We start from the raw sequence: 25120 nt of genomic DNA, 5'->3' as shown, positions 1-25120 counted from the left end.
ACCCTGGCATGCTCGTATTCTCTCATGCTCTTTCTGTCTGTCTGTGTCTGTCTGGCTTTCTCTCTCTCAAATAAATATTTAAAAAAAAAAAAAATTAGGGCTGGAGAGATGGCTTAATGGTTAAGGTGCTTACCTACAAAGCCAAAGGATCCCACTTCGATTCCCCAGGACCCACGTTAGCCAGGTGCACATGTCTGGAGTTTGTTTGCAGTGCCTGGGGCCCCTGGCATACCCGTTCTCTCTCTCTCTCCCAAATATATAAATATTTTTTAAAAAAATTTTAAGTCTGACTTCCACTGATTTACCCCATGCTTTCTTTTGCAGGCTGTTGTCCCACTCCTTTCTGAGGAAAAATCGGTCACCGTGCCTGAAACAGAAAAACCCAGAGACAGGTAATACCTTGTAATCCTTCTTAACCAAACTCCAGTCCACTATTCCTGGTTTTGTGCTGATAAATAACTGGACATTTGCAGTTTATCCACATCTCAACTTGTAGAACAGTGGCTCACACCTGTAATCCCAGGACTGAGGAATCCAAGGTAGAAGGATTGCTATGAGTCCAACACAGCCTATGAGTTCCAGGTCAGCCTGGGCATATGATATAGCCCTGGGCTGAATGTGTAACTCATTAGTAGAGTGCTTGCCTACCACATACAGAACCCTACTTTTTGATCCCCAGCACTGAGAAATAGCCATAATTTTAGGAAGACAGCAAAAGAAATGCTCAAAACAAACAAAAATCGGGCTGGAGGAATGGCTTAGCAGTTAAGGCGTTTGCCTGCAAAGCCAAAGAACCTAGGCTCAGATTCCCCAGGACCCACATTAGCCAGATGCTCAAGGGAGCGCACAAGTCTGGAGTTTGTCTACAGTGGCTGGAGGCCCTGCCGTGCCCATATTCTCCCTCCCTCCCCCCCTCTCTCTTTTCCCTTTCTCTGTCAAATAATAATAAATAAATGGACAAACGAACAAAAATCTGCTGGACTTAAAACTAATGGCAAGAAAACACAAAATTCACCGTTGGCGATATGGCTTAGTTGTCTAAAGTGTTTGCCTAGAGTACACCAAACCCTGGGTTTAGTTCTCAGAACTTAATAAACCAGGTAGAGTGGCCCACGCTTGTAATTCCAGCACTTGAGCGGTAAAGACAGGAAGATGAGAACTATAAGAGCTGACTGGAGAGATGGATCAGCAGTTAAGAATGATGCTTGGATTGGAGAGATGGCTTAGCGGTTAAGCGTTTGCCTGTAAAGCCTAAGGACCCTGGTTCGAGGCTCAATTCCTCAGGACCTATGTTAGCCAGATGCACAAGGGGGCCACACATTTGGAGTTTGTTTGCAGTGGCTGGAGGCCCTGGTGCGCCCATTCTGTCTCTCTATTTGCCTTTCTCGCTCTGTCTGTCACTCTCAAATAAATAAATAAATAATGAACAAAAAAGTTTTTTTAAAAAAAAAGAATGATGCTTGAAAGCTGAGTGTGGTGGCACGCACCTTAATCCCAGCACTTGGGAGGCAAAGGCAGGAGGATTGCCATGAGTTTAAGGCCACCCTGAGACCACATACTGAATTCCAGGTGAGCCTGGACTAGTGTGAGATCACACCTTGAAAAACCAAAAAAAAAAAAAAAAAGAATGCTTCTTGAGCAAGCATGAAGGGTAGATGAGGCTTGAGACCACTGGAGTTTTATTCCTAACACCCACATAAATAGCTGGGCATGGCCACACAAATTTGGCCAGTCCTGCAGAAGAGCACAGACTGGAGTATTGCTGGGGCTCATGAAATGGCCAGTGTTCCATCTCAACAAAACAAGCAGTAGAGCAAGTGAAGGGGTACCCACCATTCTCCTGGCCTCTCTCTGCTGCTTCTACATTCACCACACATGCACAGCAGAGCTGCCTCACACGCGTGCATATGCAAAAGAAAAGTGGTAGTTCAAGGCCAGCCTGGGGCTACATTAGACTTCCCCAAACAACAAAATGAAAGCATGAATTCAAGATTGCAGTTATCTAAGAGATGTTTTAGTAGTACCTGACTAAATTTTTCTCTAAACTATGAAAATACTTGGTCCCAAATCAGTGAGTGAGTTCTTAGGTATATGTACGTCTTCAAAGAAATGACTTTTGATAAACTGTGTGTGTCCCAGAGAGTGGGGAGTTCAGCTAATTCTGGAAGAAGGTACCACGGGCCTGACCGTCTTTATTATTTCTTTCAGTTTCGTGCTGCCTCCAACTCAGTCTTCAGATCCCTCACCCCCAGAAATATCCGGCCCTTCTTCATCCCAAACGGCCACAAAACCTCGCCGACTGAGCTCTGCCTCAACAGGAAAGCCTCCACTCTCTGTGGAAGATGATTTTGAGAAACTGATATGGGAGATTTCAGGAGGCAAATTGGAAGCTGAAATTGACCTGGATCCTGGGAAAGATGAAGATGACCTTCTGCTTGAGCTCTCAGAAATGATTGACAGCTGAAGGTGGTAGTGAGACACTTAAAAAGAAATCTCACCAAAAACTGAACTGAACTTCATCTGTTATAACACTTACCTGAGGTGATCGATCATTTCTTTAGTCGCGAATCTGCCCCAAATCAAAAGTATACCTCTGAATTACCTGTGTGTGTCCTGGATTTCCTGGGTCAAATTTCAAGTCCTTCAGTAATCATTTATTCATTTGATGCCATTATTTAGCATCTTTGAGAAAAAAGTTCTATAACACCGTTCTCTCCACCCAAAAAAAAAAAAAAAAAAAAAGACCCCGAAGGAGATCCGAAAGAGAAGGGTGCAGGAGAACTCGGTGGCTCCTTGAGGAGGTGTCTGCTCTGGTTGTCCCTCCACTGCATTCTTCCTGTTGTGTACTGTCTTAACGTGCTTAGGGTTACTGGGATTTGAGATGAAGACAGCTGCTGCCATTGTGGACCAAATTTCATTCTGCCACTAAAAAACCACACTCAGTCTGTGTTAAATTGTATGTCTTCTTAAAGTTATTTGGAGATTCATCTAAGCTTTAAAGAGGGCTGAGCAGCTCAAGAACCCTGAAATGCGGACCTGATTCTGATGCTTCAGCTGCTCTGTAGGCCTCTGAGAGCAATAGCTAACTGAATACTGTAATCTTTTAAAGGCTTTAAAGTGCCTCTGGTCCCTAGAAGCTAACTTCCTACTTCTGGGGTCCTTTGCATTCTTTATAGAAGGAGATATGACATTACTGTCAATACCTGTCAATACTCCTACTGGCATTGAATTATCACAGGGATAAAAATTGGTTAATTTTTTATTTGTAACTCTCATAAAACTCCTCTTGCCCAGTATTTATTTGATGTCCTTTTACCATGGGAGGAGGGGGTTGAGGGAAAGGAACTCATTCAGGCTGCCAGTATTTATCTGGATGTAACAGTATACTGAGTTGTACTGTAGCAGGGATATTGAGATGTCTGGGGGTGTATTGTATACCTTCCAGTTTTCATTTCTGAATTTGAATTTCTTTTCTTGGTGTTAGTCTCCTTCATATCACCTCAAGGTTTAGACTTGTGAAGAAACAAGTGTGATGAGGATAATAGTCTTGAAAGGAGACAGTGTACATAATGGGAAGGAGGAGGAGGAAGGACTTGTTTGATACATTGCTCTAGGTGGTCAGTTTGTTTCTCATGGGGAAATCTGAACCACCTGTTGTGTTGGCTCCTAAGGAACTGCTGTTGTAAGCCGCTCATCAAGAGTTGAAACTTCATGTAGCCTTGTTGGGAATATGAAAAAGGAAGAAAGCCACAGGACTGCCCATTCACTCTTGGGAAGATCTGGATGATTCTACACAAGCAAAATGACTTGAAGTTTATGTATAGACACCTCTACCAATCCATCTTCAGCTGACTGAATGTTGTATGATAGCCCTTCTCCAAAGCAGGGGTGGAATGTTCCATTTCACCACACATTTTGTAAAACTCATTTCACTTTTGGAATCAGCCTACAGATTGCAAGTCCCTTTTGTATATAACTTTCATTCTTTTGCTTTAAAAAAAATTTTGTTCATATTTAAAGTCCTGTATTAGCCAATGATTCGTGTTCAGCATTATTTGAAGACATTTACCATTACAAAAAGAAATTCTTGTGTTTTAAATAAAACGTATAGGAAATTCTTGACGTTATGAGTTAATATAGTTTTATATCACTTCAGCCTAGATCTGCCTTGATACGGGGTCCCAGTCACAATGTTACTGGCCTCTTGGTAAGGGCCCCATTTCTGTGTGGCTTTGGATAGCTTTCACAAGAACAGATTGCCACGGTGTTGTCAGTTTCAGCTGCTTATGCTTTAGATAAAAATATGTTAGGTATAAGGGTTTTTTTCCCCAACATTGTTATACTTACTTACTGTCATAACTCAGGTGAGCTCTTGATCTTACAGTGATGTAGAATTTTCAAGCATGAAGGTAAAACTTGAAAGATTTAATTATACAGCTACTTAATGTGTGCATCAACTTTTATTTACAGCTATAAAGACACCTAGAAATTTGTTAGCAACTAAAGAGCAGGCTTTTTCCTCTCGGTCATTGGATATTTTCTGGGGTGGATAGACCACTTGTCTACCGTGCATAGGCCTAGTTGTGCTCCCCACCCCTGCCAAAAAAGGAAAAAAGAACTAACTTACAAAAGATTTCATGGTAAGAAAGGGGTCCAACAGTTACATTTTGGCCATATCCAGATGGTGGTACAGTTAGTGTATTATCTCAACAAGTTCTGACATTAAGGCCTAGTGGGTAGTTAATCTCATTGATACCCTTTTTCTTTTATTTATCCATTTTGAGAGAGAAGCAGATAGAATGGGCATGTCAGTGCATCCAGCTACTGCAAACGAACTACAGATGCACATGTCCCCTTGTACATATGTCTTATGTGGGTACTGGGGAATTGAACCTAGATCCTTAGGCTTCACAGGCAAATATTTTAACTGTTAAGCCATCTCTCCACCTCTTTTTCTCTTTGAGGTAAGGACTCACTCTAGCCCAGGCTGACCTGGAATTCACTATGTAGTTTCAGGCTGGCCTTGAACTCAGCAATACCTCTGCCTCCCAAGTGCTGGGATTAAAGGCACTGGCTTCCATTCTTGATTTATAACTTCTGTGATCCTTTTCTAAAGTGGTGGCTTCATTTGGTTAGAATAAATGCATTTATTTAAAATGATTGCTTTGGGCCATGGTTAAGGCTTTTGCTTGCAAAGCCAAAAGACCCAGATTCAATTCCCCAGGACCCATGAAGCCATCTGCACAAGGTGGTGCATGTGTTTGGAGTTTATTTGCAGGGGCTGAAGGTCCTGGCATGCCCATTTTCTGTCTGTCTGCCTGCCTGCCTGCCTGTCTCTCTCTCTCAAATATTAAAAAATAGGGGGCTAGAGGGATAGCTTAGCAGTTAAGGCATTTGCATGCACAACCAAAGGACCCAGGTTCAATTCCCCAGGACCTACATTAGCCAGATTCACAAGGGGTCACAAGCATCTGGAGTTTGTTTGCAGTGGCTGAAAGCCCTGTCGCACCCATTCCCTCTCCTCCTTCTCTGTCAAATAAATAAATAAAAATATTTTATTTTTAAAAAATTGCACTCAGCAGTTTGGCAACAAGAAATGCATGGCCTCCAGATATAACTGCTTAATGGTAACACTGACTGCAGATTTTTTTTTTCTTTTTTTTTTTTTTTTTGGTGTTTTGAGGTAGAGTTTCACTATAGCTCAAGCTGACTTGGAATTCACTCTGTAGTCTCAGGGTGATCCTCCTATTTCTGCCTCCTGCATGTTGGGTTTAAAAGGTGTGTGCCACCACAGCCAGCAACTTTTTTTTTCTTTTTTTTTTTCTTTTTTTTGAGGGGGAGGGTTTCACTAAATCCTACACCACAATAGGAAATTCACTGCATTGTTCCCCACTGTAGTTTCAAGGTTGCTGTGCTCAAGTTTAACTTAAAAGTTTATATGGTTTTTAGAGACAGGCTTTCACGTAGCCCAGACTGGCCTCGGATGACTGAATTTGTGGTCCTCCTTTTCCGTTCCAAGTGCTGGGGTTGCAGCAATGTACCACTCCTGATTTTGTGTTAGGGATCAACTCCAGGGTTTTGTGCATTAGGAAGCCTTATGCCACTTAGCTGCATCCCCAGCCAGAATGGGTATCTTTCTTAGTGCCATTAGTTTTAATGTCTTGAACATTTAAAGAATTTTTAAAAATTCATTTTAAGGGCTAGGGAGATGACTCAGCAGTTAAAGGCACTTGCTTGCGAAACCATCTGGTCCATGCTCAATTCTCCAACCACCCACATAAAGGCAGACACACGTTTTTTTAATATTTTGTTGTTTGAGAGAGAATGGGTGCAGTGGGGCCTCTAGCCACTGCAAACGAACTCCAGATGCATGTGCCACCTTATGCATCTGGCTAATGTTTGTACTGGGGAATCAAACCGGGATCCTTAGGCTTCACTGGCAAGCATCTTAACCATTAAACCAACTCTAGACCCACACCCAAGATTTAAAAAATCTTAATTCATTTTAGGAAACTGCTCAGTTTTTGAAAATTCTTTTCACCTAGATAATGATGTGACTGCATTATTAATAAATCTCCAAGCTGCAATTCATTTGTTGTTATTACAGAATCTTATACCCAGGCTGGCCTTCAGCTTAAGTGTGTAGCTATGGATGGCCTTAACTGATGCTGCCTGCCAATTGCCAGGATTCTAAGTGTGCACCGTCATGCCTGGCATATGCAGTTCTGGGGGCTGAACCCAGGGCTGGTACATGCTAGGCAAACACTCTACTGACAGCTGTATCCCTAACCCTTCAACCTTCTTTTATTTTTTGGCATTTTCATTTCATTGCTCTAGTCCAGGCTGACCTGAAATTCTCTATGTAGTCTTAGGCTGGCCTTGAACTCACAGCAATCCTTGGCCTCTGGAGTGCTGGGATTAAAGGCATGTGTCACCACACCCAGCTCTGCAACTTATTTTTAATTTGTAAAATGATATTAAAGGGTCCAAGCACAAAAACATTACTTTAACAAAATTTAAAACTTGGATTTTGACCATTTTCTTAACATTGCTCAATAAGGTGAACAAAATTTATGTAATAAGTATGAGCAATCTGGGATTTTATATTTTAAATATTTTAGAATTCAGAAGCCTGGGGCTGGAGAGATGCCTTAGCAGTTAAGGTGCTTACCTGTGAAGCAGGTGGACCCAAGTTCCATTCCCCAAAACCCATGTCAACCAGATACACATCGTGGCACATGCATCTGTAGTTCATTCACAGTGCCTGGAGGTCCTGGTACACCCATCCTATCTGATGCTCTCTCATATAAAATAAAGGAGCTCATATTAAATAGTTATATATTTGTTTATAAAGTGGCACGTGTCTGATGTTTGTCTGCAGTGGCAAGAACCCTGACATGCACAACACACACACACACTTATGCACGCGTGCAAATAGTAAAAATATAAAAATGTTAAGCCACCAAAAAGAAAAGTTAAATATATTGGCATTGCCATAATTTTGGACTCCCATATCTTGAAGAGGCTCAGATTACAGCATTTTGATTTAAAATCTAATAAAGGCTGGAGAGGTGGCTCAGTGGTCAAAGGTGCTTGCTTGCAAAGCCTTCCAGCCTGGGGTTTGATTTTCCAGTACCCATGGAAAACCAGATGCACATATGCATCTGGGGTTTGTTTGCAGCAGCAAGAAGACCTGACAAGCCCATATACTCCCTTTCTCCCTCCATGCCAGGCCTCTTCCTGCTGCGAAGGAACACCAGACACTTGTACCACTTCTTGCATCTAGCTTTTGTGGATGGCTTAGGAATTGAACCAAGTCCTCCCAAGTGCTGAGATTAAAGGTGTATACCACCACACCTAGTCCTGTTCTTTTTAAATTGAGACAGGGTCTCCTGTAGCCACATACTCACTATATGTCAAAAATGAGCTTGAACCTCTGCCCCTCCTTGACTCCACTTCCTAAGTGTTGGGACTACAGGCAAAAGTCACCACTGCTAGTCTAACCCCCATGTTTTTATCTCCATTTCTGAAACAAATGCACCAGATAAGGCAAAGAGGAATAATTTATCGTCACACAAATCAAAGAGAGCTGTATTTCAGCTCAGCAAGCACATTTCTGTAACTTTTAAGTTATTTTTAAATGTTTTTTTTATATTTTTGGAGATGGGTTCTTTTTAAAAATTTTTTTTTATTAATAACTTCCATGATTATAAAAAATATCCCATGGTAATACCCTCCCTACGCCTACTTTCCCCTTTGAAACTCTATTCTCCATCATATCCCCTCCCCATCTTAATCAGTCTCTCTTTTATTCTGATGTCATGATCTTTTCCTCCTACTATGGTGGTCTTGTATAATTAGTGTCAGGCACTGTGAGGTCATGGATATCCAGGCCATTTTGTGTCTGGGGGGAGAACGTTGTAAGGAGTCCTACCCTTCCTTTGGCTCTTACATTCTTTCCGCTGCTTCTTCCTCAACAGACCCTGAGCCTTGGAAGGTGTGATAGAGATACTGAAGTGCTGAGCACTCCTGTCACTTCTCAGCACCACAGTGCCTTCTGAGTCATCCCAAGGCCACTGCCATCTTAAAAGAGAAGAGTAGCATTAATATATGGGCATGAACATTAAGAGAAGTGCTTACTGGGCAGTTTGATAAGCATAGTATATACATTTAGCCAGACAGCAGTAGACGTTACACCCCTAGGGCTCATGACTACCCCTGTTTGAAGTTTTCAGGGATGTATTCCCTGCCATGGAGCGGGCCTCCAGTCCAGTTAGAGGTGGAGATGGGTTCTTATTGCCTTGAATTTATTACTATGTGAGGATGACCTTGAACGGATCCTCCAACTTGTTCCTCCGAAGTGCGTCAGGAATTACAGATCGGTACAGGGCAGTGGCTTTAGGCACAGCTGACAGAACCAAAGGACTGGTGCATGCTAGGCATGCACTCCACCAACAAAACTACACTCCCAGGCCTAGCCTTTTCAGGCTATGTTGCCATTTTCAATTGAAAATCTTAACAGTAAGTTCCCATAAAGGAGATGAGAGTTGAGAGATGGCTTCGCGGTTAAGGCATTTGCCTGAAATGCCAAAGGACCCAGGTTCAATTCCCTAGAACCCACGTAAGCCAGATGCACAAAGGGGTGCATGTGTCTGAGTTCGTTTGTAGTGGCTGAAGGCCCTGGCATGCCCATTCTCTTTCTTTCTCTCTTTCCTCCCTCTCTCTCAAATAAATAAATAATAATAGGAAAAAAATTAATTGAAAAAAAAAAAGATGAGAGTTGAATCCGTTATTGGACAAAGCACTGCTTCAGGCACTGGAATTCAGACGTCTGTGGCCCAAAACTACAATAAGGAGGTTGGAATTTGGGCAAGATGGGACCGTATCCTTCCCACTACCACGCTGCAGCTACACGCCCATGCTCCAGAACAGCTCTCAGGATCAGCACGGATCAGGATGGACATGACATCGCAGGCTCTACCTCTTAAAGGCCATCGGTGGTGACACATGAACAAGCCCGGGCGCCCGCCACCCCACAGCCTGTGCCTCTCCCGCCTTCCTCCAGGTGGCGCCGGAGGCTCGACCTGGGTTCCCAGCCGCAGCTGTCTCAGTTTGGCGGACCACGGAAGCACGAACCATAGAGACAGAGCGTCTCCGGGCCTAGAGAGACATTTCCCAGGAGCCTCCCGGGTCGCTGCCTGACCCTCACGCACTTCCGCTTCCAGTTCTTCGTTCCGGAAGTTGCTTTCCTCGGCGGCGTGCGGATTCGTGCGGTCTTTGTGACAGGTTCCGCCATGGCGTACCGCGGCCAGGGCCAGAAGGTGCAGAAGGTGATGGTGCAGCCCATCGTATCCTAGGCGGCGTGTCGGGACTGGGAGGTTGGGGTCTGCGAGAGGGGCCGAGAACGGGCGGGAGGAAGCCGAGAGCAGGCCCGCATCCCATGAGCCCCCGGGGCGGCGGGAAAGCGCGGCTGGGCGCGAGGTTGGTGGAGGTGGGACGTGCGCTTGGGAGACCGGCCTGCGGGGCCACGCGGCATGTCGGGCTGATCCGGGGGAAGGCGGCTTCGGGAGGTGATGGCAGCGGCCAGGCAGTCCCTTCAGGGCGCCCTGCGGGAGTGCCCGGATGGTCACTGTGCCTTTCAGTAAGTAGGCAAGCAGGCCTGGCTTTCAGGGAGGCAAAGGTGAGATGAAGGTTGGGGTCGCCGTTCGCAGCTCCAGGGAGCCGAGTCCTCTTTGTGTCTTCTCTCCTTAACCGATGTGGTGCAGAACTTGATCTTCAGATACTTGCAAAATGTACGTAAGTTACTTCCTGTTGTTTCCTAGCGACTACTTAAGTAAAGTTGGATTTGTTTGGCTGTTTGTATCCACTTACCTGATCGATGTTTCTACAATTAAAAAGAAAGAAAGAAAAGAAAAGAAAAAAAAATATGAGGGCTGGGGAGATGGCTTAGCGGTTAAGGCGCTTGCCTGCGAAAACTAAAGACCTAAGTTCGTTTTCCCAGGACCCACGTAGTCCAACTGCACAAGGTGGTGTGTGAGTCGAGTTCGTTTGCAGTCGCTAGAGGCCCTGGTGCACCCATTCTTTTTCTCCCTCATCTGCCTCTTTTGCTCTTTCAGATATTTTAAAAGCTGAATATCTGCGCTCCAGGCATGCATAGAATTGTCTTGCAAGCACTCGGTTATTAATTGCACAGTATTATCTGTGGACATTATCGTGGCATTTGAGTATTACTACTTTTGCTGGTGGTGATAATAGAACACTGGAGACTACACTGAAACGTTGGAATATAAAAGCCAGTCACTTTAAGCCAGGTCACAAGATGTGTTTGGTTGATTTGGAATTTTTGAAGAAAAACCACTAAAAAGGAAGGGTAGGTTGAGAGAAGTTAGTGGCAGCTGCAAGAAAGTGAAAGAATGAATGTGCCAGGACGTCTTGCAAATGAACTCCAGGCGCAGTGCCACTTTGTACATCTGGCTTACATGGGTCCTGGGGGATTGAACCTAGCCCATCAGGCTTTGCAAGCAAGCACCTATAATGGCCGAGCCGTCTCTCCAGCCCCCTTAAGCCGTTAATTACCAGAATTAAGTGTCCCTCCCCTGTTAGGTGTATGACAAAACTTAGAAAAGACTCTGGGGCTGGAGAGTTTAAGGACCCAGGTTTAATTTCCTAGTACCCACCTTAGCCTGACACACAAGATGATGCATGCATCAGAAGTTCAGTTGCAGTAGCTGGAGGCCCTGGTGTGCCCTTTGTATCTTCCCACTTTTTTCTCTCAAATAAATGAACTAATGAAAAGGCTCTTTTTGATCTGTTATATAACAGGTAAAAAAGAAGTACTTGGTCAGTAGAAATTACCATGGGGCCTGGGAAGATGGTTCATTGGTAAAAGGCACTTACTTGCAAAGCTTGCCTGGGTTCGAGTCCCAAGCTGCCCGTGTAACCAGACACAAAAGTGGCACAAATGTCTCCTCTTCATTTGCAGCAGTACAGTGATAAACAGATACATACACAAAGAATATATTTTTTTAATTTACTACTCTGTTATACTGTCACCAGTTTTCACCTAGGTGTATTGAGGTCTCAGGTTCTCAGGAAGATTATTAGCTTGGAGAGTCCCATCATAGCATTTGTTAAATGAAAATGTTTGTTAGCAAGTAACTTGTTTTAGCTACCAATCTTAGATATGGAGTAATTAGCTAAAATTCTTAAAGTAATCCCTTTTTAGAAGTAATTTGTTGTTTGGCAAAGTAGGGTCTGTACACTTTTTAAACAACTCTTTTATTATTTCAGAGATCTCGGATTCAGGTGTGGCTCTATGAGCAAGTGAATATGCGGATAGAGGGCTGTATTATTGTGAGTACCCATGCTGGTTGGTTGTTGTTTTTTGTTTGTTTGGTTGGGATGGGGGGGTTGTTTGTTTGTTTGGTTGGGTTTTTTTGTGGTTTTTGTTTTTTTGCTGCCTTTGTTGTTTTTTCCAGGTATGGTCTTGCTATGGAAGTCACTGTGTAGTCTCAGGCTGGCCTTGATCTCACAGTGATCCTCCTAGCTCTGCCTTCCAAGTGCTTGATTAAAGGCATGCTCCACATCACCTAGCTTGTTTTGTTTTTGAGACACATTCTCACTGTAGCCCACGTTGATGTGGAACTCACTTTGTAGCCCAGGTTGGCCTTGAACTCATGGAGATCCTCCTACCTCAGTCTCATGCTGAGTCTACAGATGTAAGCTTCCATAGTTGGCTAGGTAATCTCTTAAAATGGTTTGGGTATGATTATACCTGAAAATGATTCAATTAACATTTTTCTAGGGTTTTGATGAGTACATGAACCTCGTGTTAGATGATGCAGAAGAAATTCATTCTAAAACAAAGTCAAGAAAACAACTGGGTAAGAGCATAGTTTGCTTGACAGGATTTATTTCTGGGAGGGGGGCCACACATGTAGCGATCAGAGGACAACTTTGATGTGTTAGCTGCACTTTCTTTGAGACAGGGTCTCTTCCAGCTTCCAGTCTCCTCGGTCGGCCTCCTGTTGTTGAGTGCATTGGGGTCACAGGTGCATGCACTGCTTCACATGTAGCTTTTATGTGGGTGCTAAAGATTATTTTAATTGCTATGCCTTCTCCTCAGCCTTGAGACGGGCTCTCATATAGCCCAGGTTCATCTTGAACTTACTATGTAAGCTTGAGCTGGCCTTGAACTCTTGATCCTTTTGCCTCCAGCTCCCAAGTTCTGGGACTATAGGCATGTGCTCCTATGCCCAGCTAACGGTGTTAAATCTAATTGCAATTACTAGTGTTCAGTTATATTATCTCTTAGCAGAATTTGACAAGTTAGCTGTTACTTCCTTCAAACACTTTGATCCCGTGGTTCTGCAGTGCCATACACAGGCTTTCATCTTTCTTCTCTGGGCATACATAAATTCATCTTTTGTCACCCAACCATTAAATGTTTGAATCACTCAAGGTTTGATTCCATGCCTCCTTTGACTTAGTATTGTTTTCTTCCAGCCAATTACTAACCAGGCCTGACTCTTCTTAGCTTACAAAATTGGGCACATTCAGGGCCATAGACCAGTATTGTTTTCTTAGGCACTTAACACCAGTTTCCTACTATCTGTGGACTTAAACATTATGTGTGCAGCAATATGTCTCCTGAACCTATTTAGCATTTCCATATGAACATTAAAAGCTTCTCAACCATCATATTAGAAATGAAATTCACAAGCTGGGCATGGTAGAACATGCCAGCACTCGGGAGGCAGAGATGGGATCACCATGAGTTGGAGGACATCCTGAGACTACATAGTGAATTCCACTCTAGCCTGGGCTAGAGTGTGATCCTACTTAAAAAAAAAAAAATGAAATGAAATTCATTTTCTATTTGCACGTGTTTGGGTTTTTCTGTGGCAGGGTCTCACTCTAGCCCAGGCTGACGTGGAACTCACTCTAGTCCTAGAGTCATCGCAATTTTCTTACCTCTGCCTCCCAAGTGCTGGGATTAAAGGCATGTGCCACCACATTTGGTGTTACTCGCACAGTCTTTTTTTGTTTTTTCGAGGTAGGCTGTCAGTCTAGCCGATGCTGACCTGGAATTCAATATGTAGTCTCAGGGTGACCTCAAACTCATGGCTACTACCTCTCTGCCTCCTAAGTGCTGGGATTAAAAGCATGCCCCACCATGCCTGGCTCTTCTTGCACACACTTTTTTTTTAGTATTTTTAATTTATTTTATTTGCAAGCAGAGAGAGACTAGGCACGCCAGGGTCTCTAGCCACTGCAAACGAACTCCAGATGTATGTGCCCTTGTGCATCTGGCTTATGTGGGTCCTGGGGAATCGAACTTAGGTCCTTTGGCTTCACAGGCAAATGCTTTAACCGCTAAGCCATCTCCAGTCCTCTTGCACACTCTTTAGAACAATTTTGGTGTTAACTGCCTTGCTGCATGGCACCAGTCTCCTCTAAGATTATTAATTGATTTCTGACTCCCTCATCCTCCTGCAGATTGCTGTGTAGGCTGCTCTCTAGCCCTCAATTTTTTTTTTTTTTTTGATTGTCATATCTATTTGCTTGCAGAGAGAATGGGCACACTAGGTCCTCTTTCCATTGCAGACAAATTCCAGTTGTATGCACCACTTTGTGCATCTGGCTTTACATTGGCACTGACGACTCAAACCTAGGCCAACAGGCTTTAAAAGCAAGTGACTTTAACCACTGAGCCTCAAACTCTCAGTGATCCTCCTACCTCTGCCTCCCGAGTGTTGGGATTAAAGGTGTGTGCCACCAAGCCCGGCTGAGCTGTCTTTTTAAAATGTGCTTTGTGTCTAGCCATATTGTCCTTTCCCCACCCAGCTATGGTCTTACTCTAGCCCTAATTAGTCTCAGGCTGGCCTCAAGCTCGCAGCCTCCCAAGTGCTGTAATTAATTACAGATATGTGCCATCATTCCCAGCTTGTGTGCGTATGCACTCTGGCAAATAGAGAAAGTGGGTGCAGTAGGGCCTCTAGCCACTGCAGACAAAGTTCAGGTGCATGCACCACTTTGTGCATCTGGCTTTATGTGGGTACTGGGGAATTGAACCCAGGGCCTTAACCACTTAACCATCCCTCCAGCCCCTTGTTTGGTTTTTCGTGGTATGGTCTCAGTCTAGCCCAGGCTGACCCGGAATTCATTATGTAATCTCAGGGTGGTCTCAGACTCATGGTGATCCTCCTACCTCTGCCTCCCAAGTGCTGGGATTAAAGGTTTGTGCCACCATGCCTAGCTTCCTTTTTAATTCTGTTTATTTGAGAGAGAGGCAGAAAGGGGGAGAGAGAATGGGTGTGTCAGGGCCTTCAGTCACTGCACTCCAGACACGTGTACCACCCTGTGCATCTGGTTTATGTGGGTCATGGGGAATCAAACTTGGGTCCTTAGGCATTACAGGCAAGTGCCTTAACTGTTAAGGTCTCCCCACACCCCTTTTTACTTTTTTTTTTTTTTTTTTTTGAGGTATGGCTTCACTCTAGCCCAGGCTGACCTGGAATTAACTATGTAGTCTCAAGGTGGCCTTGAACTCAGCGATCCTCCTACCTCTGCCTCCCGAGTGCTGGGATTAAAGGTGTGCGTCATCACACCTGGCATTATTTTTTTACTCTTAATAAATTTAGAAACTTAACTAAGTGTCTAGCACATCAAAGAAAATAATTTTGAGCAGCTGTGTTGTTCTTAGGATTCATGGTTTCATCAAGAGCCATTGAATCATTTCCTTGTACATCATTCACTTGGTTTGGTTTGTTTGTATGTTTTGAGGTAGGGTTTCATTCTAGTCCAGACTGACCTGGAATTCACTATGTAGTCTCAGGGTGGTCTTGAACTCAGAGTGATTCACCTACCTCTGCCTCCTAAGTGAAGACATGAGCCACCACACCCAGCATAACTTGTTTGTTTGTTTTTTTGTTTTTAGGTAGGGTCTCACTCTGGCCCAGGCTGACCTGGAATTAACTCTGTAGCAGTCTCAAGGTGGCCTCGGACTCAGTGATCCTCCTACCTCTGCCTCCCGAGTGCTGGGATTAAAGGCATATGTCATCACATCTGGCCAAGGTTTTTTTTTTAAAAATATTTTTTATTTACTTATTTATTTGAGAAAGAATGGGTACACCAGTGCTTCCAGCCACTGCAAACTCCAGACTCATGCACCACCGTGTACATCTGGCTTATGTGGGTCCTGAGGAATCGAACTAGGGTCCTTTGGCTTTGCAAACAAACACGTAACTGCTGAGCTATCTCTTCAACCTCTTATTGAGGTATTTTCACTTTTATGTGCTAAAAATGATCAGTGTCCAGCTCACCAATACATATACTAATGGTGTGGCTCAGGTGCCTTCCCCAGACTGTTTAGAATTTCTCAGACTTCTACTAGACGGGTAGAAAGTAGATTATGAGATGGGGTTTAGGGCTTGGTTTTTTTCTCTCCTTGTATTTATTTATTTGAGAGAGAAGCCAGGAGTGGTGGTGCGCACTTTTAATCCCAGCTCTCAGGAGGCAGAGGTAGGTGGATCACTGAGTTCAAGGCCACCTTGAGACTACATGGAGCTCCAGGTCAGCTAGGGCCAGAGTGAGACCCTACCTCGAAAAACCAAATTATTTAAGAAAGAGAATGGGTGCACCAGCACCTCTAGCCACTGCAAGTGAACTCTAAACTCATGAACATGCCTTGTGCATTGGCTTATGTGAGTACTGGGGAATCAAGCATGGGTCCTTAGACTTTGCAGGCAAGTCCCTTAACCACTAAGCCATCTCCAGTCCCAGGGTTTGGTTTTTCTAAGTGCTTGGAGAGTTTCACTTTATAACAAAGACTGGCCTTAAACCTACAATCCTGCCTTACCCTCCCACAAACTGCGATTATAGGTGTGGACATCTCACCTAGCTGTTGCAAGTTTTTTTCTTGTTTGTTTTGGGGGGTTTGTTGTTTTGTGGCATGGTCTCAGTCTGTCACAGCTGCCCTGGAACCCACTTTGTAGCACAGGCTAGCCTCAGACTTATGGTGATCCTCCTATCTCAGCCTCCTGAGTGCTGGGATTATCAGTATGCCCCACCACACTTCGTGCAGTGGAGTTTTGGTTTTAATTTATTTATTTGAGAGAGAGAAAGTGGCCGCAAGTCATTGCAAACAAACAGATGCATGTGTCACCTTGTGCATCTCACTTATGTGGGTACTGGGGAATCAAACCTGTGTCCTTAGGCTTTACAGGCAAGCACCTTAACTCCTAAGCCGTCTTTCTAGCCCAAGGTTGATGTTTGTTTTTTTTTTAATATTTTTTGTTCATTTTTTATTTATTTATTTGAAAGTGACAGACATAGAAAGACAGATAGAGGGAGAGAGAGAGAATGGGCGCGCCAGGGCCTCCAGCCACTGCAAACGAACTCCAGACGTGTGCGCCCCCTTGTGCATCTGGCTAACGTGGGACCTGGGGAACCGAGCCTCGAACCAGGGTCCTTAGGCTTCACAGGCAAGCACTTAACCGCTAAGCCATCTCTCCAGCCCTTGTTTTGTTTTTTAACTGATGGCAATCCTCCCACCTCTGTCTCCCAAGCTTTGGACTTACAGGCATAAGCCACCATGCCTGACATTTTAAAAAAATTTTAACTTTTTGTTAATGCAAGAGAGAGAAATGGTGCACCAGGGCCTCCAGCCCCTGTAACCAAACTCTACACTCGTACCACCTTGTGCGCATGTGCAACCTTGCGCACTTGCATCATCTTGTGCATCTGATTTATGTGGGATCTGAAGAGTTGAACACGGCTCCTTGGACTTTGCAGGCAAGCGCCTTAACTGCTATGTCATCCTCCCCAGCTTGAGTTTTTAACATTAGCGATTCTGAGGAGAGGATTAGAATGTGCATTTACCAGGGCTGGAAAGATGATTCAATGGTTAAGGTACCTGCTTGCAAAGCCTAATGGCTTGGGTTCAGTTTTCCAGTCCCCACATAAAGCCAGATGCACAAACTGGCCCATGCCTTTGGAGTTTGTTTGCACCTACTAAAGAACCTGGCATGCCCATATTCTCTTTCTCTTTGTGTGTATTTCTCTCTGCATCTGTGCCCCTGTTTATAAATAAATGAATGAAAGTGTTTTTCAAAAATGTGCATGTAGGCTAGAGAGAGATGTCTCAGCAGTTAAGGTGCTTTCCTGCAAGGCCTAATGACCTGGTTCAGTCCTCCAGTACCCAGGTAAAGCCAGATATACAAAGCAGCACATACACACACCCTAGTTCACTCTCCTTTATAAATGAACTATCATGAACTTAGTGTTAATGGATCTGTCCTCTTTTTTTGTCTTAGAAACCACTCTTTTTGCAGGGGTTGGCGGTTGAGATAGGGTCTCACTCTAGCTCGGGCTGACCTGGAATTCACTGTGTAGTCTCTTGAGTGGCCTCGAACTCATGATGATCCTCCTACCTCTGCCTCCCAAGCGCTGGGATTAAAGTCGTGCACCACTACGTCCGGCTCTAGAACCCACTTTTCATTAAAGTAGTGCCATCTTAGTTAGGTTATCATTGAAAAAGTATACCTGTGCCAACAGACTTAGTATAGCAAAATATGTAATAGTAAGTCTTTATATGTCCACATACCTGCACAAGAGAGAAGCTTTTCAAAACATTGTTTAGGGCTCGAGAGATGGCTAAGTGGTTAAGGGGCTTGCCTTCAGAAACAAAAGATCCAAGTTTGATTCCCCAGTACCCACATAAACCATGTGCACAAAATGGTGCATACATCTGGAATTCATTTGCAGTAGCTAGAGGCTCTGGCATGTCCATTCTGTCTCTCTTCTCTCACTGCTTGCAAATAAATAAAAATTAATTTGGTTTTTTGAAAGACATTATTCAAAAACAGTACACTTGGAGCTAAAAGTTGATTTTATGTCTGGATATTAATAGCTTTTGTTGTTGCAGGTCGGATCATGTTGAAAGGAGATAATATTACCCTGCTACAAAGTGTTTCCAACTAGAAATGAGAAGTGAGAAGATGAGAACACAAGATTTGGGGGGGGTGTCTTCTGTTGGTAGTATAATTCTGAAACATTTGTTCATAGTGTTTTGATGGCCCTTATGTTATTACTGTGTGACAATAAATGTGAGGTTGTTTTATTAAAAATTGAACCTCTTTGGTATCAGGTAGTAAAGTTCTTTTACTTTTCATTTAGGTTGGCTGACTAGTGAGCTCCAGTAGTCTTCCTGTCTCTGCCTCTGCCTGGTGCTGTGGTTACAAGCACGTGTGACCACACCTGCCTTTTACATGGTGCTGGGGACTGAGGCGAAGTCTTCATGCTTGCACAGCACTCTTAGCTACTGAGTCATATCTCTGGCCCCTATTTATTTATTTATTTATTTATTTATTTATTTATTTATTTATTTGAGAGAGGGAAAGAGGCAGAGAGAGAGAATGGGCACACCAGGGCTTCCAGCCACAGCGAACAAATTCCAGATGTGGGTCCTGGGAAAACGAACCAAGGTCCTTTGGCTTTGCAGGCAATTGACTTAACCACTGAGCCATCTCTCCAGCCTTCCAACTTTTCTTTTATTTATTTATTTATTTTTTTTGTTTGTTTATAGCCTTCCAACTTTTAAAAAAACTTTTTTTTAAAAAATTTATTTTGACACAGAAAGAGAGCAAGAAAGAGAGAATGGGCACACAAGGGCCTCCAGCCACTGCAAACGAACTCCATATACATGCATCCCCTTGTGCATCTGGCTAATGTGGATCCTGGGGGATCGAACCAAGGTCCTTTAGCTCAGCAGGCAAATGCTTTAACCACTAAGCCATCCCTCCAGCCCCAAAACTATTTTTTTAATTTATTTATTTGAGAGAGAAAGCGGGGGGGGGGGGAATTCATTTATTTGATAAAGACAGGGGGGATGGGCGCCCCAGGGCCACCAGTCACTGTAAACGACTGGCTTATGTGGGTCCTGGAGAATCGAACCAAGATCCTTTGGCTTTGCAGGCAAATGCCTTAAACACTAAGCCATTTCTCCAGCCCTCCAATTTATTTTTATGTTACTATTTTTTGTTCGCAAGTGGAGGAAAGTGAGACAGTGGGTTCCCTTTCTGCTGTGAACAAACCCCAGATGCAGGCACTACTTTGCATCTGGCTTACCTGGGTTCTGGAGAAGTGAACAACAGTTGTTAGGCCTTGCAGGCAAGCACCTTAATCTGAGCCATCTCTTCTCTCCAGTCCCAGTCCTATTTTTTATTTAAAGAGAGTATTGTCACACTTCCTGCCATTGTAAATGAACTCCAGATGCATGTGCCACTTTGTACATCTGGCTTTATGTGGGTACTAGGGAATCGAAACTAAGCATTCATGCTTAGCAAGCAAGCGCTGTTAACCACTGAACCATCATTTATTTATTTGAGATAATGGTTGCACCAGGGCCTCCAGCCACTGTAGACAAACTTCAGACATTTGTACCACCTTGTGCATCTGACTCACCTGGGTCCTTTGGCTTTGCAGGCAAGCGCCTTAACCACTAAGCCATCTCTCCAGCCCTTCAGGAAAATTTGAAAATTTTTCCCTGATTTCTTCAATGGTCAGCTAGTCTCTTTAGAGTATAATATTCAGTCTCCATATATTTGTACTGTTTCTGTAATGAGAAGAAATTGATGGGGCTAGAGAGATGGCTTAGCACTTCCCAGCAAAGCCAAAGCCCCCAGATTCAATTCCCCAGCACCCACGTAAAGCTGTATGTACAAGGTGATGCATGTGTCTGAAGGTCTTTCACAGTGGCTTAGAAGCCCTGGCACACCCATTCTCTGCCTCTTTCTCATATAAATAAATACTAATAAATTGAGGGCTGGTGAGATGGCTTAGCAGTTGAGGTGCTTGCCTGTGAAGTCTAAGGACCCAGGTTCAATTCACCTGTACCCACATAAACCAGATGCACAAGGGTGTTCATTTGCAGTGGCTGGAGGCCCTGGCATACCCATTCTCTATCTGCTTCTCTCTCCTCTCCAATAAATAAATGCAATATTTTTTTTAAATTGAGATTGTGTGTTGTATGTGCAGGTGCATGCACACAGATGCAAGGCAGAGGAGGTTGGATGTCCCTTCTCTGTCATCCATGTATTTCCTTGAGGCAGTATCAGAACATGGATCTGCTGAGGGGTCCGGTGATTCTCTGGTCTCTGCTTCCCACAGCACTGGGGTTACAGGCACGCATGATCACACGCAGCTGTTTGTGTGGGTCCTGGGCAATCAACCCTTGGTGGTGTCAGTCTTGCATGCTCATAGTAAGTGCCCTTGCCCACTGAGCTATCTCCCAAGCCTGAGAAATTATTGTTTTGTATTTGATAAGATTTGAAGAAAATAATGAAAGAACCAAGTTCAGCTGGGCAAGGCGGCACACACTCCTTTAGTCCCAGCACCTGGGAAGCAGAAGTAGGATCACTGAGTTCCAGGTCAGCCTGGGCTAGAGTGAGATCCTTCCTGGTGTAAGTGGGGGGAGAACACTTGTTGAGCAGCTTCCTTCTGGGATCTTTGTTTTTCTGGATCTAAGAGCGACAGGGGCATGCATACTAGGGAGAAGAGGGGAGGGTGTACACATGAGCAGGGGAGTCAAAAGCACTCTTCCTGGGTTCTTTGAAGGCTATTATACACGAGTTGAGGGCCAGCTGGACTTGTCTTTCCTGTGGTTTGTGCATTTGCTGAGTGTGGTGGACAAGGGTCTGACTTCTGCCAGCGCTGTCTTACCATGGTAGCCTTCCTCCGAACCAGCTGCCTCTGCTGCCTAAGTTCTTTGGGTTGGGCAGGTCCTCATCCTCCTGAGATTGCTCAGATCACACCCCTGGTGTGGTTACTCTATGGCAAGTCTCCCGAGTGCCCTGGGATTGTGGAAAGCAACCATAGCACAGATTGCAGGCCTGTCTTCACATTCTCAAGACATCCTGAGTCTCACTGCTGGCAGGGTGCAGCCAAGACTATCAGGTAAAGCTCTGCAGTGTGCTAGTTCTCAGACTACAGCATTGAACAACAGATGAATGTCTCTTTAAATTGATCCACCCGCTGGCCTTGGTTCAAAGCTAGCAAACTCCAGGGTTATTCTCAGTTGATACCTACGCCTTGCCACTGAAGGCTTTCTTTCCTAGGTACTTCCTTGCTTAATCTGAGCCTGTACCCGTTGCTTGGTTAGACTCTAGCCCTTCTGCTGAACCACAGCTGCTTCCCTGGGCCTTTCTTCATCTGAGGGCTGTATCAGACCTGTGGTTCTCTGATATCAGCTTTTAGTTGTTTGGGGATTTTTAAAAACATTTTTATTTTTATTTATTTGAGAGGGGGAGAAAAAAAGAAAGAGACAGAATGAGTGTGTCAGGGCCTCCAGCCAATGCAAAAAAATAAGAAAAACTCCAGACACATGCACCACCTTGTGTATCTATCTTACATGGGTTCTGGGGAATTGTATCTGGGTCCTTTGGCTTTGCAGGCAAGTACCTTAACCACTAAGCCATCTTTCCAGCCCTGTTTGGGGATTTTTTTGTTGTTGTTTTAAATATTTGAGAGAGAGAGAATGAATGGGCACACCAGGGCCTCCAGCCACTGCAAATGAACTCCAGATGCATGCACCCCCTGTGCATCTAGCTTATGTGGGTCCTGAGGAATCAAACCTGGGTCCTTAGGCTTCACAGAGAAGTACTGTAACCACTAAACCATCTCTCCAACCCTGTTTATTTTTATTTTTATTTTATTTGTTTGAGATAATATGGCACATCAGGGCCTCTTGCTGCAAATGAACTCCAGACACATGTGCCACTTTGTGCACCTGGCTTCACATGAGAGCTGGGGCTTTGAACCTGGGCCACCAGGCTTTGCAAGTAATCACCTTTAACCAGTGAGCCATCTCTCCAGTCCTATTCTCAACATTTTTTTTTTTTTTCCTCAAGGTAGGGTCTCACTCTAGCCCAGGCTGACCTGGAACTCACTCTGTAGTCTTAGGCTGACCTCAAACAGAGATCCTCCTACCTCTGCCTCCCTAGGGCTGGGATTGAAGGGTGTGCACCACATACCCAGCATTATTCTCAACACTTTTTTTTTCAAGGTAGGCTATCCCTCTAACCCAAATTGACCTGGAATTTACTATGTAATCTCAGGTTGGCCTTAAACCCACTCCTATGTCTGCCTGCACTACCAAACCTGGCTAGTTCTTTTAAAATACTTGAGTTTGCTGAAATTCATTAAGCCAGGTATAGTAGGCACAGAAAATACTGGGCAGTAGTTGCTGTCCCTGGAGCTGCTTTAACCTTGCTGGTTAAAAAAAAAAAACAAACAGCCAGGTGTGGTAGTGCACACCTTTAATCCCAGCACCCAGGAGGCAGAGATAGGAGGATTGCCATGAGTTCGAGGCCACCCTGAGACTACAGAGTGATTGCCAGGTCAGCATGGGCTAGAGTGAGACCTTACCACAAAAAAAAAAAAAAAAAAAAAAAAAAGGCTTTCAAAGGAGAGCCTACACCACCCTGCCGCTTTTGCTTTCTTGGCACCGTCGTAGCCAGGAAGGAGGATGAAAGCTGGAGCAGTGTCATTCCTGAGAAAACCTGCTGGCTGCTTTTTCCCTTTCCCTGTGTGGCCTTTCTGACCCGCGCCCTGAGTAAGCAGAGCTGCGCCGGCCTGCTGCCATCGTGCCTTCTGAATGGATGGAGACGCGGAAGAGTCTATTTTTGGCAGCACAAACAATGATACAGTGAGAAGGTACTCTCACAATGGAGCTCTGTATTTAGAAATCTCTGCTTGCTCTCCTGGAGCCTGTGGTGTTTGCTTTTTAAATTGTACTTTTCCACAACCCGTAGATCCTTTCTTCCACCCAGGACTTGTGCTGCAGGAGGCGTTGCTCCCTGCTTCATTAAGGCTGCTAAAACATACTACTGGGAAGCAGCTCTTGTTGGCAGCCCTGGGTATGTGAGCAGTTATTGTTCTGGAATAACTGTCTCGGAGGGGGTCTTGCTAACCACCCACCAACTCTTGTAACTCTTGTAAGAGGGAGAGAGGGGAGGAGCCAGAGAAGCTCACAAGGAAAAGTAAGTTTTGATGCTCTACCAGTAGAGAAGGGAGAACTGGAAAAGCCTCTGACTAACACGAAGGGGTGTCATCATGGGTGCCAGCCCTTGTCACACTCGGGACTAGGGGAAGGCTCTGTCTCATTTTGATTAAGGTCAGGAAGTGTTGTGACAGATCTAATACCATTTCCTGATAACTGGATGCATAAGAAATTTTCCTTTACTTATCTTTTCTATAATCTTAGCCACTATTCATAAAACATGTTCTTGTGAAGAAATACTTGGAAATACATTTTTAAAATTTATTTCATTTGTTTGAGAGTGGAGAGAATGGGTCCACCAGGGTGTTCAGCCGCTGCAAATGAACTCCAGGCGCATGCGCCACCTTGTGCATCTGGCTTATGTGGGTCCTGGGGAATTGAACTTGGGTCTTTTGGGTTTGAAGGCAAGTGCCTTAACTGCTAAGCCATCCCGCCAGCCTGGGAATATATTTTTTTTAACTTTGTGTGTGTGTGTGTGTGTGTGTGCGTGCTCCAGGGTCTCTTGCTGCTGCAATTGAATATGGCTTTATGTGGGTGGCTGGGGAATTGAACCTGGGCTGGCAGGCTTTGCAAGCAAACATCCTTAATGGCTAAGCCATCTCCTCACGCCCCTGTAAATATTTTTTAAAAAAATATTTATTTATTTATTTGACAGAGAGAGAATGGATGTACCAGAGCCTCCAGTCACTGTGCCCCCTTGTGCATCTGGCTAATGTGGGTCCTGGGGAATTGAAGCCAGGTCCTTTGGCTTTGCAGGCAAACACCTTAACCGCTAAGCCATCCCTCCAGCCCAATACTTTTTTTAAAGCAGTAAGAGAACTTAAGTACTTAAGAGTATAATTTTAAAATTAAAATAGGCTAGAGAGATGGCTTAGCAGTTAAGTGCTTGCATGTGAAGCCTAAGGACCCTGGTTCGAGGTTCAATTCTCCAGGACCCACATTAGCCAGATGCACAAGGGGACGTATGATCTGGAGTTCATCTACCTGCCTCTTTCTCTCTGTCGCTCTCAAATAAATAAACAAAAATAAATTAAAAAAAATTAAAATAGTTGCCAGGCATGGCGAAGCACACCTTTAATCTCAGCACTCACAAGGCAGAGGTAGGAGGATTGTCATGAGTTCAAGGCCACCCTGAGACTACATAGTGAATTCAAGGTCAGCCTGGACCAGAGTGAGACCCTACCTCCGAAAAAAAAATAGTTGAATTTGGTTTGTTAGTTTTTGTTTAGGATTTGTGTGTGTGAGGGGTCTCCCTCTAGCCTAGGCTGACCTTGAATTTTCTATGTATTCTCAGGCTGGCCTCGAACTCACAGTGGCCCTCCTACCTCTGCCTCCCAAGTGCTTGGATAAAAGGCATGTGCTACCTCGCCCAGCTTTGTTTTTAAGTTTTTATTGACAAGTTCCATACATATAGACAATATAATGTGATTGCAGTTCCCTCCCTCCCGTCACCCTCCCTTTCCCCCTCCTGAATCCCTTCTTCTTTCCATTTAGTCTCTATTTTTGTGTTATTTTTCCCCCTTGTATTGTTCAGGTCTTGTGTAGGTAGCATCAGCCATT

General features: G+C 44.3%; 2 protein-coding genes across 4 annotated transcripts in view; both read left to right on the top strand.

The window, feature by feature from the left end:
• Zc3h11a (zinc finger CCCH-type containing 11A) overlaps positions 1–4122 on the top strand; it is a 31482-nt gene extending 27360 nt beyond the window's left edge. For all 3 annotated transcript variants that reach the window (XM_045131112.1, XM_004663579.2, XM_045131119.1), the window contains 2 exons: positions 325–392; positions 2209–4122. In XM_045131112.1, the coding sequence (XP_044987047.1) occupies positions 325–392; positions 2209–2464 (324 nt within the window). In that variant the 3' untranslated portion in view covers positions 2465–4122. The remainder of the gene's footprint in view (positions 1–324; positions 393–2208) is intronic.
• Positions 4123–9715: 5593 nt separating this feature from the next.
• Snrpe (small nuclear ribonucleoprotein polypeptide E) lies at positions 9716–18645 on the top strand. The gene is made up of 5 exons (XM_004663577.2): positions 9716–9848; positions 10266–10292; positions 11791–11853; positions 12305–12383; positions 18428–18645. The coding sequence occupies exons 1-5, from the start codon at positions 9795–9797 to the stop codon at positions 18481–18483; spliced, it is 279 nt and encodes a 92-aa protein (XP_004663634.1). The 5' UTR covers positions 9716–9794; the 3' UTR covers positions 18484–18645.
• The last annotated feature ends 6475 nt before the right edge of the window (positions 18646–25120 follow it).

Source organism: Jaculus jaculus, chromosome 1 (assembly GCF_020740685.1).
Source record: "Jaculus jaculus isolate mJacJac1 chromosome 1, mJacJac1.mat.Y.cur, whole genome shotgun sequence".
Classification (NCBI taxonomy): domain Eukaryota; kingdom Metazoa; phylum Chordata; class Mammalia; order Rodentia; family Dipodidae; genus Jaculus; species Jaculus jaculus.
Note: the sequence above shows the minus strand (reverse complement) of the source record. Positions and strands in the feature narration are given on the sequence as shown.

What these genes read in the sequence shown, in the direction of transcription:
- Snrpe (XM_004663577.2), top strand. Translation starts at nt 9,795, where the DNA reads ATGGCGTACCGCGGCCAGGGCCAGAAGGTGCAGAAGGTGATGGTGCAG. An exon ending in GGATAGAGGGCTGTATTATT is followed by an intron (nt 11,854 to 12,304) that starts GTGAGTACCCAT and finishes ACATTTTTCTAG; the next exon opens with GGTTTTGATGAGTACATGAA. An exon ending in AAAGTCAAGAAAACAACTGG is followed by an intron (nt 12,384 to 18,427) that starts GTAAGAGCATAG and finishes TTGTTGTTGCAG; the next exon opens with GTCGGATCATGTTGAAAGGA.